Source organism: Zonotrichia albicollis, chromosome 19 (genome assembly GCF_047830755.1).
Source record: "Zonotrichia albicollis isolate bZonAlb1 chromosome 19, bZonAlb1.hap1, whole genome shotgun sequence".
Taxonomy (NCBI): Eukaryota; Metazoa; Chordata; class Aves; order Passeriformes; family Passerellidae; genus Zonotrichia; species Zonotrichia albicollis.
In genome coordinates, this window is record NC_133837.1 from 8,960,933 (window position 1) to 8,975,799 (window position 14,867).

General features: G+C 41.9%; 1 protein-coding gene across 3 annotated transcripts in view; it reads right to left on the reverse strand.

Moving 5' to 3' along the window:
* Positions 1–5,637: 5,637 nt before the first annotated feature.
* The window catches only part of MMD (monocyte to macrophage differentiation associated), a 39,683-nt gene continuing 30,453 nt past the window's right edge, over positions 5,638–14,867 (reverse strand). For 2 of the 3 annotated variants that reach the window (XM_074554773.1, XM_074554774.1), the window contains exons 3-7: positions 8,767–8,927; positions 7,605–7,679; positions 7,105–7,206; positions 6,647–6,716; positions 5,638–5,909 (exon numbers count right to left, since the gene is read on the reverse strand). In XM_074554773.1, coding sequence (XP_074410874.1) covers positions 5,709–5,909; positions 6,647–6,716; positions 7,105–7,206; positions 7,605–7,679; positions 8,767–8,927 — 609 coding nt within the window. In that variant the 3' untranslated portion in view covers positions 5,638–5,708. Of the gene's footprint in view, positions 5,936–6,646; positions 6,717–7,104; positions 7,207–7,604; positions 7,680–8,766; positions 8,928–14,867 lie in introns of all 3 variants that reach the window. The other variant, XM_074554775.1, reaches the window with a different exon arrangement.

Here is a 14,867-nt window from a genome sequence, read left to right on the forward strand (position 1 = left end):
TCGGGGCAGCCGCTGCAGGTGGGACCCGGGGAGATCTGAGCCCCGGTGGGACAACACGGTGTCAGTGACACACACAGTGCCAGTGACACAGTGTCAGTCACACACAGTGTCGGTGTCAAACAGTGTCCGTGTCACACAGTGTTGGTGTCACACAGTGTCGGTGTCACACAGTGTCGGTGACACACAGTGTCAGTCACACAGTGTCAGTGACACAGAGTGTCCGTGTCACACAGTGTCCGTGTCACACAGTGCCAGTGTCACACAGTGTCAGTCACACACAGTGTTGATAGTGGACCCCTGGAAAAAGTTAAAGATAGAATCTAAAATGTTAGGCTTTGTGCTTTCCCAGATCAACTGCAGTATGATAAATTATATAATTGTTAGACGTGTTTATTGTTTAGTAATTAAATGTAATTATTATATAACCATAAGAAGAATAATGAGAAACTATGTTGGAAATTCAGAGAGGGGCTAAATTTATGTAGGCAATAGAACAATATAAGTTTAATAATTAACATGAAAGTTGTGGAACGATAGAGTATAAAACATGATCATTTCGGATGTATGGTCGGAATCAGATTTGGGTTGAATATACCCCGATTCCCAGAGCTCTTTAATAATAAAACCCCCATGATTATGTGGTTTTGAACGCTAACAGTGCCAGTGTCACCCCAGCAGTGCCACCGCCCTGCCCGAGCCCCTGTCAGACACCGGGGCAAGATTGAAGGGACTGAGTTTGTTGAAGTCCAGGGCAGGAGGAAGCAAGGGAAGAAGTGAGTCTGCAGCTACAGAAAACCTGCCTGGCAGGGCTCTTCTCTGAGCTGCTGCACACAGGACAAGGAGTAACAAGCTTAAAGTACAGCAAAGAAAACAGTGCTTGGGCAGCCAGAAAAAAACCCAAAATTAAAAGGGCAGCGGGTGAAACATCGAAATAAACTGCCTGGGAGGATTGTGAAATCCCCATTATTAGAGGCTTTTTAGAACAAGCCTGTCAGGACTGACAGGCAGAGCCCATCCTGCCTGCAGGCAGAGGAGGGGTTAAAAATATCTCACAGTCCCTTCAATCTTTATTTTCAGTGTTTGAGCAGAAGGCAGATTAAGCTGCTCAGCATCAGCTTCAAGACAAAAGCTGTTTCCATTCAAACATATTCATATATTAAGACACATATTAAAAAAAAATTTAATCTTTCCCTCCTGGGCCAATCCTGAACTTCCCATGTTCATGGGTTTTGATTAAAGAAGACAGCTGAGTTCCCACAGCAACAATGTTCAATCCTCCAGCATTTAAGATGCTACAAAATCCTTGCTGGCTGAATCCAACAGTGCCACAGGTTCCCCATGTTCAGTGGGTGTTGTGGGTTGGGTTTCAGTGTTTCAACATCCAGAATAATTGCTGCTCTCCATCCAAACATCCCGTGGGCTGCTCTGAATGTCCTGCTGGAGAATGGCTCAGTGCTGCTGGCTGTGTCACAGGAGCCACATGCCACATCTGGTCACACATCTGGGCCACCCACCCGACAGTGAGGAGGTGCCTGCTGCAGCTAAAGCCACTCATTCAGTCTCTACCAACAGCTTTGCACCTCTGAAAATTTAAGGGAGATTTGTAAAGGCACCTAGAGGATTTGGGCACTCAAATCCATGCCAGCAGGGCTGGGGCTGCTGAGCAACACAGAACAGATCCCTGTGAGAGCACATGAGCTTCATTAGCCAATGATGTGACTTAGGTTATGAAACTGGCCTCTGTGCCAGCCTTTTGCAACAGGATTTTGGTTCCCCAGCTTATCCTCAGGAGCCAGCACCCTGCTTCTGCAAGGGAAACAAGCACTGCCACCCTTCCTGCATGGCACAGACAGCAGGAGTGTGCCTGGGCTGGAAACAACCCAGCGATGGACACCCAGCTCAGAACCAAAACACCACCCAAAGAGGAATCTGAAAACTTTTACCAAGAGAGCCCTGCTGTCCCTGGGGCTTTGACCTGTGAGTGGAGCTCCTCTGTGTGTCCAGCTCTGTGCTGAATTGGGTGTTCAGCCCCAGGACAGTGACACCACCCCACTGCTGCTTGTGCCACTTGGGCAGCGCTGGCAATGCCAAGGTAAAGGCATCCCAACACTTCCAAGAGCCAGGATAAGCTGGGGAACCAAAATCCTGTTGCAAAAGGCTGGCACAGAGGCCAGTTTCATAACCTAAGTCACATCATTGGCTAATGAAGCTCATGTGCTCTCACAGGGATCTGTTCTGCTGAGAAATCTCAGGTGTCTCATGTCCATTCCCTTCCCTCTGAGAGTGGCTGGTGAATTTTTTCAGACAAATGATGACTGAAACACCCCCAAGCAGCAGGATGGAGGAGCACAGTGGTCAATGGCACGGCTGAGAAGGGGAAGGCAGAGAGCACCCACACCCTGCAGGCAGCTCTGCTGTGCCATCCTGATCACTCTTTTGTCAACTATTTTTAGCTTTAACCTTATGGCACCTATTGATGGGTGAAAGCAATCAGCAGCACAGCCCAACATCCTGCGCTCTTTAAAAATAGCAAAGCATGGAGAAAAGATTTAGTCAAGCACATGATGTGACCATGACAGCCTTGGCCTCCAGGGACATCTCGTGGCTGAACACACCAGACCCAAGTCAAGAATTGTGTAGAGGTTCTGAGCAGGAGGGGCATTTAAGCAAGAAAAAAAACCTATGAAAAATAATATCTTCTCTTTAACTTGCTCATTCCAGCCCCAGGAATGTGCATTTTACAGAATATCCTGAGTTGGAAGGGACCCACAAGGCCACTCAAGCCTCCTTGGAAAGGACTTCCTCACCCAGAACTGGGAGATTCTTATCATAATCACAAATAATTCAGAGGAATGTGGAGCAGACAGGATTGGAACAGGAGCCCACCTACCTTTAGATCTCTTTTTGTTAACAGGAAGAAAAATTAATATTGTCTTTGGGCATTCCTCACTGTTTATTTTAAACCAATACGATTCAAACAACCACTCTAATGTAAATACTAAAAGGCAGCCCTTCATTTAATAGAATTATTTTTTTATGCACAGGATATTGTGTTATAAAAACATGATCTAAGAATATATGCAGTATTCAAAGTACCTGCTGCATCCCAGACATCTTCTGAAATGTTTGCTATCTCTGCTTTATTTAGATTCAGCCTACTTGTTGCACTTCTAAAACCTAGAGGCATAGAAAATACAGAAGCAAATGCTTTTAAAAACATTTGCCTTGGGAAGACAAAGAAATCCCATCTCTGTTCTGCAGCATGTATTACTGGAAAAAGCACTATCCTTACTCCTGGGAGGAATCAGCCTCAAGAGCTCCAATTAGATGGAGGGAAAAAAGAAAAGACTAATTGATATGCTTGCTTTCCAGACAGAAACACATTTTTAGTTCAGCTTGTCTATATTTTATGCAATGATACTCCTCCAGGGATAAGAGCAAAATTATGTATTTCAATGTTCTAAGCTGAAAAAAAATCCCAATATATTCTTATATCCCAGAACAGCAAAAGGGAAAAGCAAGTTCTAACTATTTACCAAAATTTAGACAGAAATATATCTTTTCCATAGTAAAAATTGAGTATTTTGGATTACAGTCTTACTGTTTTTAAAGCATTGGCTGAGTAGACATGAGGGTCCTAAGGTTCAACTCAGGATCCCTTTTGTCAGGAGTGGCCACAGTGTCAGTCTCTGACTGCCCTGCCCAAATGATGGAGAGGGAAAAAAATAACCACCAGGAAAACGAGAGTTTCCAAATTGCACCAAATGTTTATTGTTAGTCTAGTACATTCAATATCATATTGACTAGAATACAGTAATTCAAAATGTTTTTGGCGAATTGAAACTTTTTAAAAACCATTTCAAACACTCCGAAAAGCAAATGCCATGAAAAATTAACTTAAAATTAAAACAAACATATTCAAGCAATAGTTTAACTTTTGACTACAAAAAACCTTTACATGTATTTTAGTGGTTTTAGCAGTACTGCATTTCAACAAAATATATGGACTCACAAAAAGTGGAAAATATTAAAATAGACACAATGTTAAAAAACTGAGGCATCCAGATCTGCAAGACTGTTGTGGTAGAATCACCTGCCCAGCTGTTCCCTTTGCTCTCTTTTGGGGCAGTTTGAGTTTGCTGTGGTGCTGCCACCTCTCTGATCACCTGCTACCACCACAGAGCAATTCTTCAATGTCTTGAATTTAAAGTTTGTCCCTCTGGTAAATTCCCTATACAAATGTTAATATTGTAAAACTGTGGCCCTCTGGCAAATCTGAGTGAAACAGGACCTTTGAAACATCCCTATCTTGCTATTTATTGTTTGCAGACAGGCAATATCCAGAACAAAATCTGAAAAAGGCAACACATTTTGGTTTTGTTTTTAAATACTGACATGTAAAACTGACTAAATTAGAAAAAGGATAAAGTCAATCTTAATATAAGACATTCATTACGTAGTGGGACAGGATACAATTATTGGACAAACAGGATTACAATGACTCTTCTACACTGGTCACCTGAGCACATCCTACAACCATGCCTTGCTACCACAGCTGGATTTCCTGGACAGACAGACAGTGACAAAGCCCAGCCAGGCTCTGTGTGAAGCCCCAGATGACAAGTGACACTTACCACATCCTCCCAGCTGTGCCTGTGACGGTCCCTGAGCTCAGGAGCTCAGCACTGCTCTGCCTGCTGCTTCCACCTGGGTTTCCCAGCAGAACCAGCCCACCAAACCTGGTGGGCCCAGTCAGTTTAAGCCCCTTTGGAACCCCAGGTCTCAGTGCCACGTGTGTGTGTGTGTGTACAGGGGCTGGGGAAATGAGGGGCCCTGGCGGGGATGGGGGACATTCCCCATCAGCCCCCACCCTGGGCAGCATGGGGACAAGCTGGGAACTTGGAGGAGAAAAATCACCTCAGCTCTTCATCACAAAGAAAGCCAGCTTAAAGTCTGGTTCAGTGGTACTGGAAATGAGCAGAATGCTGCCATGTTAGAACTCGGCAGGATCACATTTAGGTTTTAGTTTGTAAAAGTGGTTATTACAATTACAGCTGCAACACAAACTTCAGAAGAGGTACAATGTTTGCTCCTCGGAACAGGGTGTGGAATGTAACCATTTCTTGCAAGAGTTTGCAACATGAATAACTGCATAGATGACAGTTGTGTGTCTTCAGTTCAATAAATGTACTTTTAAAGTTTACAAAAAACACAGAAAAGTTTCTATAAAAGTCACATTATACCAAGATAATGGGTGGTAAAAGTAGATTAGTTGTCTCTGATTCATGTTTAAGAAATGACTCGTGGAAAGGTGATAGAAACCAATTTCATGTCAAGAGCATTACATTTCCACTATTGCACTGACTTCACTATTAGAATCACTAATTTAGAAAAATTCACATAGTTAAAAACTGTAAAATTAAACTAGCATACAAAATTTGTTTGTAAACATCAGGTAGCCAGTTCTGCTAACGTGGAATGGACTCTTGGTTACTGCAGTACAGTATCTTGGTTATTTACAGCACTTGCCATGTGATGGGAAATGGCAGGACACAAACATCAGTTCACAGTAATTGTGTTCACAGAACTACCAAAGTCAGTGCAGTTTTGCTGTGCAATTTTTCCAATTCCCCCCAATTCTTTAAGTCAAATAATACTGCTACAGAGGCCAAGTGCAGATTAATTATTTTCTTTTTTTTTGTAAGATCTCATAAGTGACGGATGATGTCTGCAGGACTTCTGTAAAGGTACTTCCAAATGGCATAGTAATGGACAGCAGCTGCTGTGGCCACGAAGAGGTGCCAGATGGCGTGGGCAAAGGGGATCACTCCATCACTCTTGAAGAACACCACGCCCAGGCAATAGATCAAACCTCCCCAGGCCACCTCCTGCAGCCCCTCCGTGTTGCTCTGCCAGGGAACAAGCACAGGTCAGGGTGTAAAGGGGGCAAAGAGTATTTATGGACAGAATACACAGAGCTTTCCTCCCCCAGGCAAAGGGAGCTGCCTGTGACAACTCTGAAAATGTTTGGTTGGGACAGATGGACGAGTGAGAAATGCAGTGTATTTATATTACACTTTGTGAAATGCACAATAATGTGCTCATATACCATGTCCCCATAGCACTAGAGAACTTATACTGGGACAACGCAAGAACTAAAACAAGATTGATGGTTTGCTTCATCAGCAGAACAGACAATCATGGAGACAAAGAAAACCACATTACTCTGTGAAGTGTGAGTTTAATGCAGCTCCTCCCAGCAAGACTTTGACACAGCCAGTTAAGGCACTAACCTGAAAATGTGTCACATTTATATTAGCAGCAGAGATGGTTAATCAACATTATTTAAAATGTGTAACTATAAAACAGTTTGGAGTAGGATGCTTTTCAGATGCACCAAGAAACCCAGGCTCTCTTTATCTACACAATGCAGCCCAGATTGAACAAAACAAGGCAGCATTTCACTGAAATGTGAACTATAAATCCAAACTATGACAGGTTGTATTTGGTTGCTCTGCCAAGAACATTTATAAGTATAGTGTACTAAAATGAACATCTCTGCAGAGGAAAGAGCTGCACTGGAATTTAAGCTGGTTATAAAAGGCAAGTTTTGTTTGTTTGCACTGTTAATAGTCACATTCCTTACCATGGATGTCACTACCAGAGCAGGAGAAAATCCCATCGCTAAATAGAAAAAGAGTTCAACGATCTTATGCCTAAAAAGGAATGATTTGAGCAATTTAAGGTGGTGTACAAAAGGGTGAACATTTCCTTCAACAGCAAAAATGAATATTTTAAATTATCTGTTGGTATTGTATCATTACACAAAAAGCTTTCATGCAGATAGATAGGTTATAGTGTTTTATGACAAAATTAAAACTAGCATTTATCTCTGCATTGTAGAGTTGCAGGCAATACCTTCCCTAAATACTGCCCAGACACTTTCACTTGCAGTAAGTACCAGTGAGAATAAAACACTGAGGCAACTTAAATTTTCATGTTTGATGAGAACCTTGGTAGCTCATTTCCAAAACAAAAAAAGATTGGTCCTGTTCTCTGATGATAATTTTCAGTTTAAAGTTAAATGCAAAGAAAAATTCTTACTTTTCATGGTAGAGAAATACATAAAGGGTTCCTCCAGCAGCCATCAGCCAGATAAACCATCTCATGTGAGATGCCAGAGGTCCCAGCTCACGGAGATTTAACCTGGAGGCATAAAGGTTCCAAGAGACAAAAGTGATGAGTAAACTAACACAATGGCAGTGGGGTTTAATAAAAACAAATAAATACTCAGAGCTTTAACTACAGAATGATGAGGGAACAAACACTGGGACATTCTACCCACAGGAAGGCAGAAGGTGCTTGCATTGATGGCTGGAAAGCATGAACTGAGGTATGTGGAGTATAAATAAACTACTTTCTGATGTTTCCTAGCATCACTTTCTGCTCAGCAAGGCCCAGGAGATGACATTGCAATGTCTGTCACAACACATAATGTGCTCAGTTGCATCCAAGAAGCCATGAATAGATTTTGGAAAACTGCAATGATGAACTCCTTACTTTGGAAAAGCTTTGGTTCTGCAGCTGTGGTGCCCATTTCTTACCATGGTGCGTAGGATGATGCAATGAAGACATAGATCATCATTCTGTCACACATGTGAAAGCAATGCTCCATTGTCCTAGGGACAGAGAGACAGAACAGGTCACCATGACACATTTTGGGAAGATTTTTGCATCACCTCACTTTCCTGACATGCTTTGGAATTACTCTGGGGAAAATACCATCACCTCCATCCCGCTTACAACCATGTGGAGGAACTGAGACACGTAAGAGCTGAGCACTTCTCCAGCCCTCTCCCCTTCTCCACCCCCACCTTGCATCCCTGCCTAATCCAGACACTGTTACTATTTACTGACTACTGGCTATATCCAATTTGTGGCCCAGAATTATTTAGGGAGTCTTACAAGGGATGGATAAATAAAATAAAATTAAAATAATAAATCCCATGTCAGTTCTGCTATTGCTGCCTTGGTCCCAAGGAGGTTTCCTGCTGGTTAGCTGGGCAATGGCAAAAGCTGTGCTCCTCAAAGCACTTGAGCATGCCACAGTCCCACACAGTGTCTTCACATCTGCAATCAGATATTATCCATCAACCACCTACATTATGTTTTTCTCATTCTGCTTCTGGATTAAGAGCCAGTAAGGCCTACCAAAACACATTTTCTTTGTGACAAGGCAGCAGACACTCAAGTTCACTGGTACATGACCTTGGTTCACTATTCCTTCCAAAAAAATCAAGGGTGTTTATAGGAACCAAGGCAACCCCTGTGGCAGGGAGAAATTATGCATCTGACCCCACTGATATCAGAAGGTTAATTAATTACTTTATTATACTATATTATTCTATATTCTATTGCATTGTATTAAACTGAATCTGCACAAGCACCCAGAATCCCGTGGCTGTCAGCTGACAGTCCTGACACACACACACACACCTGGCCCTGACAGGCCAAGGAAACAAAACACCATCACTTTGGGCAAACAACCTCCATATTGCATTCTACTTTGGCACAACACAGGCACGGCGAGTGGTAAGATTTGTTTTGATCGTTCTTTTCTCTGCTTCTCTCAGGTTCAGAGAACGCGAATCTCACAGGTGTTTTTACCATGGTTCAGTACAAAGTACCACTCCGACCTGCTGCAAAATTGGTTTGACTGAGAAGCACAAAGGGCAAACAAGGAAGGGCAGCACTCTCTGCTGCTACCTTAGGTGACTCTTCTTCCAGGAGACGATGTGGAAGACGGTGGAGACGATGAAGAGGGCGCAGAGCCCCACGCCGTACATCCATGCCGTGATCTTCTCCCAGCGGTCGTCCGAGAGCCGGTGCAGGAGGGCGCTGCCCACGATGGCAGGGACGATCAGGAGCTGCCACAACAAAAGGACATTGTCAGCTTTGTGCCGTGGTGCCACCCACAGAGCAGCACCAGCAGGCAGAGAGCTCAGCCCCAGCCAGAGTTTTGTCATTTAGTTTTAAGTTGACACGACAGCACCAGAAATTCATCAATGTCTCAGGCATAAACCTATGTCTGGTTTTACTAAATTTCTCCCCCCATGGTACCAGGGAGGGTTACCAACTCCTCTAGCCATGACAGCAAATTCTTTTGTCTAATTTTCTAAATATTAGCAGGTTTTATTTTCACATTCAGCTTCATGTTTTAAAACGAAATTGATCTTACGCAAGGCTTCAATTTAAGCCACATCTTGTGCATAGACACAGAGCACAAGATAGACCAAAATAAACTCAAATCCCAAATGAAAAAACAAAGCATTTAGCAAAGTACAGTTGCAAGAATTAAGCAATAGTTTTGCAGAACTTGGGTTTAAGCTACCATTAATAAATTAGCTGCAAACTTCTCTCATGAATAGATTTTTAATGCACAAAGATGTTCTTCTAATGCAGCATATCCAACTCTGTTTTCCTTCCCACCTCCCTCTCAAAGCATTTCTAATTCACTTCCTCCAAAACAGGCCCTGTTCAAACATCATTATAAAATTATGCTTGCATGAAGCATCCAAGAAGTGATGCAGGCTTTAAATGCATACATTTAAAACCAAACTCCCTTCCAGAATAAAATACCTGATGTACCTCTATCTCCTTCAGGAAAAGGCAAAAAGAAGAGAGCGAGAAGGAGAACAAAAAAAAAAAAAAAACAAAAACCCAAAAAAACACCCTAAATCCAACAAGTATTTGAAGAAGAGAGCTCACTGACTCAGCTATTTCTACCCATCTCCATCCACTATCAATTCAGCCTTCTAATTTTTACAAACACTGCACAAATTCTCTTCCAGGCCCTACAGCATGTCTAAAATGCTAATTTGCTCCCTTGAATTGCAAATAAGCTCCTTAGGGTTAAATTCTTGGTCATTTAACCCAAGTCTCATATGTTAAACAATAAAGCCAGGAACAAGCAATATTTAAACAAATCTGGCCACTTTGCATTACAGGTCTGATAGCTCAGACTGCAGAGTTCTAGTCTAGCCTGACCTATCTGTCCTTTATCTAATTACAAACCAGAGGAAATCAAGGTTCTGCTCAGTGCAGAGGATGCAGAGCAAACTGAATGGATCTGAGAACAACAATAACATGAATGGATCTGAGAATAACAATTTCCTTCTGACTTTGAAGTATATCAGCTGTAGCTTCATTACTATTCAATTTCCTTATGTTTTGCAAAATTCAGTGTATTTGTGCCAAATGGAAATTAAAAGCATGGCATTGATACATTCACAGCATTGGGACTGGAGGTGAAAACACTTCCTGAGCTTTGTAATGGAGCTATGGAAGTTGACCTGGCGCACTTTAAGGCCAGAAACAGTCTGCTAGCCTGGCTTCCCGTTTATCATCAACCCTAAATTTCCTGCACACATCCTGGATAGCCCCCAAATTCAGGGAAAGTTGAAATGTGTCACTGCTCAGGAGATCAGCCACTCCTGCTCTCCACACATGACACACAGTGTGAATGAAGTGTGGCTGGAGCCCCTGGCACAGCCAGGAACTGATGAGATGTGACAATTGTTTCATTTCGTTTTTGCAGGGGACAGGAGGACACACAGCCCCAGAAATGGAGGTGTAGCCATGGCTCTAAGCTGTACAGTCCCACTGCACCCTCAGATTCCTTCCCAGTTTTGGTGCAAATTCCAGTTTTGACTAAACTTGACAGAGAACTAAAAGGTTTCAGAGATTAAATACCTATAAATACCAGGTAAAACAGCAAATTCCTACTAATTCCCTGTAACAGCCTAGGCGTGAGCTGCTCAGGGACTCTGACAGAGACCACTTCACAGGAAAAGAGCCCTCTTTGGGCTTTAGATACACAGAATAACCCACCTTTCTTACAGAGACCCCAGCTTTTCACTCATCTCCTCAAAAAATATTTCACAAGCTAAGCTGTGACATGGGATGCTCAAATGGGCCAAAACAAAATTCAGTGTCAATCACTCGTTCCAGTAATTATTGTGTACAAAGTGATACAGTATAAACAAAGAAGCAACTCTATGATCACCTCTTTATTTGCACCTTCAGAATCAAGAGTACAGCACATGAATGAAGACTTTAATCCCCTTTTTGCCTTGTCCTGCTTTAAAGAACAATTCTATCTCTCACAGGGAAGAGCACTGTATTCCATGAAAAGGACTGATTGTTTTCTCTAAGTATTCTTTTTGGAACCATTTTCCTCTCCATGCTTGGTAGGCACCATGGGAACAGTCAGACAAAACAAGAGAAGTTTTATTACTCTTTTTTTTATGGCCAAAAATAGCTGGATTAAATACAAATTCCAGAAGTGATACACTGCTGCTCCAGCCAACTCCATTAAAGTTCTTCAGATGGCAATGTCATAACAGGTAATATATGGTACAATGGGCTTTACCCATCTTACAAAAGAAATATGAAACTTCAGCTCACAAAAAAAGGCAAATTTTCCCACGTTCATTTGAAAAAAATCACAAGCACAAGAGCTGCATTTTAATCTCCAGTTTTCAGAATGGAAAAGCCATTAATCACTTCTTTAAAAAGGTGGGGAGTTCACCAAAAAAGCAGTCAGAGAATCAGAACTAACAGAATGAGTGGGATTGTGCTGTGTCATTTTACAGCATGACAAAGCATTTCTTAGTTGCCAATATTCCTTGAAAAAAACCTTCAGCTACAAGTCACAAAATCTTTGCTTATTTCATCATGGAGTGCAAGTCTTCCAAGTGAATATCATCAAACCCAGTAACTTAATGTACTGTGAGCAAACCCAGAGCTGTGATGTGCAAATTTACTAATTTTAGCACCGTGATTAATCCTGGCTGCATCAGAAGTGGGGCTGGAAGGAAGATCTGCAGAACAGGAGAGAAGGCAACAGTTTCCTAAGCTTTCTAGAAAAATGTCAGAACAAAATAAGAGAATGAAGTTAAAAGCTCTTTGCAATAAGGAGGACGATAAAGGATTAAAATATGTTCATTTACATCTACAGGTGGTAATCTGTCAGAATAGTTTTCAGCACAATCTCTGTGTGGTGCATTTTGGGAAACCAACTACCACAAACCCTGCTGTCACAGCAAGTAAAAACCCTTAAGGCACAAGGGAAGAGGCTGACACAATAAGCTGTGAACCTGATCAGGGTCACTTGAGTGAAATGACACTCTCTGGTTACCAACTTCCAGCAAAACACCCAGTGCCTTCCACCTGTCTGGGGCTGCTTAGGATACTGCTCCACTGGTCAGCATTTTACCTGCATTCTTTCCATATTTCTCCAAATAATCTCTGTCACAGACAGCTTTAAAAACCTGTTGGAAGTTTTGCTTTTGTATCTAACATTCCTGGAAAATGAAGTTATTCTCCTTGCACATCATGCAGGCAGCAACAACTTTTCATGCAGGAGCCACTGCAGCAGTGTTGGTGTCACTGCTGCAATCTCACGAGCCTCTCACTGGGAGGGAAACACTGAGGGCACAAAAATGGTCCATGCACTTCCTTTTTGGAAAGGAAGGCAGCAGAAACAGCAATAAAGCTGCCAGCCCTGACCCCAAAAAATGTGACACTTGGAGGGACCCATGAAGGGCTGTGCCCATCCCCAGCTGCCAGCTCCATGAGTGCACTCCTGTTACCATCTCTCCCAACTTTGCAATTTTCCCCTTATTTTAGGAGACCAGTAACAGAGTGAGAGGCCCACAAACAACTTGGGTTGTGCAACTCACAGAGAACAGAGAAACTGCTTATACCAATCAGTGGGAATGGAGACATTTTCATCAGAAGAGTCCTTCTGAAATTTTGATCACCCCTTCTTCCCTGCTCAAATGGCCGCCTAAATGCACCAAGTCTCACTTTTTAAATATTTATACTACTTCTGTTCTTCCATGCACTTCACTAACCCAACCTGGAATACAGATTATAACTAATTTTAAGAATAGTTACTCCTTTTAAGGCAGTTAAAGAAACATTTAAAGTAGTATAAAGCAAGGCATGTCTAAATCCTGAGGTTTTAACACAACAAGGTCTGATAAACCTTACATACACCAGAAAGCTTTGTTATGAAAGTCATCTCTCCCCTCCAATTCTCACAACCCCTGCTTTTCTCATGCACTGTTTCCTTCCTGTTGAACACAGAGAACAGTTTTTCTGTCTATTTTCAACTACTTTGCTGCCATTCCTCTCCCAGTGTCTGAAGGCAAGTCAATGCTTCATTTAAAGCTAAAAAAAAAAAAAACCAAGACATTTAAAATAGCCTTACCAGTAAGAAATGTGAAGATACCTTACTACCTTTTAAGTCTTGTACCAAAAGGTTGTACCTGGGATTCTATACCCTCCTTTATCCTTATTTTTTTGTTGCTTGTTTGTTTTTTATTAAGCAGCTGCCATAAACTGATACCTGTGAATTTTTAAGTTCAAAACCAGGGATGGGATACCTATTGAGAAGTACAGCCACACTCAAAGTAGAAGTTGACTGCTTCCTGAATTATGAATAAAAGTTTGGAATAAAAATATATTGGAGAACCATTGTTGGATTCTGTTCTATAGAATTATCAATGTCTAATAGAAAACTTGCATTGCAATCTAGCAGCAAAGACTCAGCCACTTGACCATCTAACATTTACTAAGTCTGCAACACAACGGAGATGAAAACATCCCCCCTAGCTTTTCTGTGCTCTCCCAGCTTAGACTCCCATTTCAAGACTTTAAATACTGATGAAAAAATATGGCATATTTGTTTTAACAGTTTATTGTAGGTTTTAGCAGGTAGATTGCTCAGAAAGTAATCAGAGAGCTCCAGCACAAACTGCAGCCTACCAGAAAACACTGATCCACCCTGGCTGTCACGTCCTGCTAACAGGCAGGAGTAAAACTGACTGGTTTTCAACTAGGTGAAAGCTGAAATTGCTTAGGAGCACAGCAACATCTGCCAGATATTTTGAAATCTAACTTTTTGGCCAGAGCAAACAAGATTTGCACAAGGATTATGAGATAAACTACGTATTTGTGTTAACTAACAGAATGTTGCTTCATTCCCTAGGCAAACAAGCATATATTTACATAATGCTGTACATGAGACCTTTGGCTTAAGAACACAGAAGCTTCAGTCAACTTTATGTCCACATGCAAAACCAAGGTGATTCTGCTTTTACCAGCATCACGGAGCTGTATGTTGGTTATTTATGAAATACACACAAGGGATCCTTAAGAACAGAGCTCCTTAACAACTGAAGAGTCCTGGGCACCACTTTGAGCTTTCCTATCTGCAGCTCACTCAGACACACTGGAGATAAGAGACTGAGGACAAAGTCAAACATACTTCAGATGTTTGGAGCTGAGGGGTTGAGGAGACGCACAAGCTGATTTTGTAAAAGGGCAAATGCTATCTTAAAAAGCAAACAAACACATTTTTAAGTCCTTTTCAAAGTGCCAGACAGCAAATTAAACTTCCTAATTACTAAAAGAAAAAAAAAAATCAAAGGGGACTGCTTTTGTTCTTCTTTATGTGAATACCATATATTCAATTCTAGAATAAGTCCTTACATTACAAAAATAAGGAAAGCTTGAAATTTCAGAAGGGCTGTCAGCATTATCAGGGTCTCTTGCAAAACAGCAGATTTCTTGAAGAGTCAGTAGGTATCAGGATTGATTAAAACATTCCAGCTCTTGTTGCCCCACAGACTGTCTGATGAGGCCTTCCCATTTCTCACACGGATAAATCTTTCTTTTACTTCCAGTTTACAATTTGCACAATATTGTGTCAGGGCAGACCTGGGAAATCCACCTTGCAGGCTAACTAGTAGTGGCCTATATCCCCTTTACTGCAGGCATTCTTTGACTGGAACAGAGGG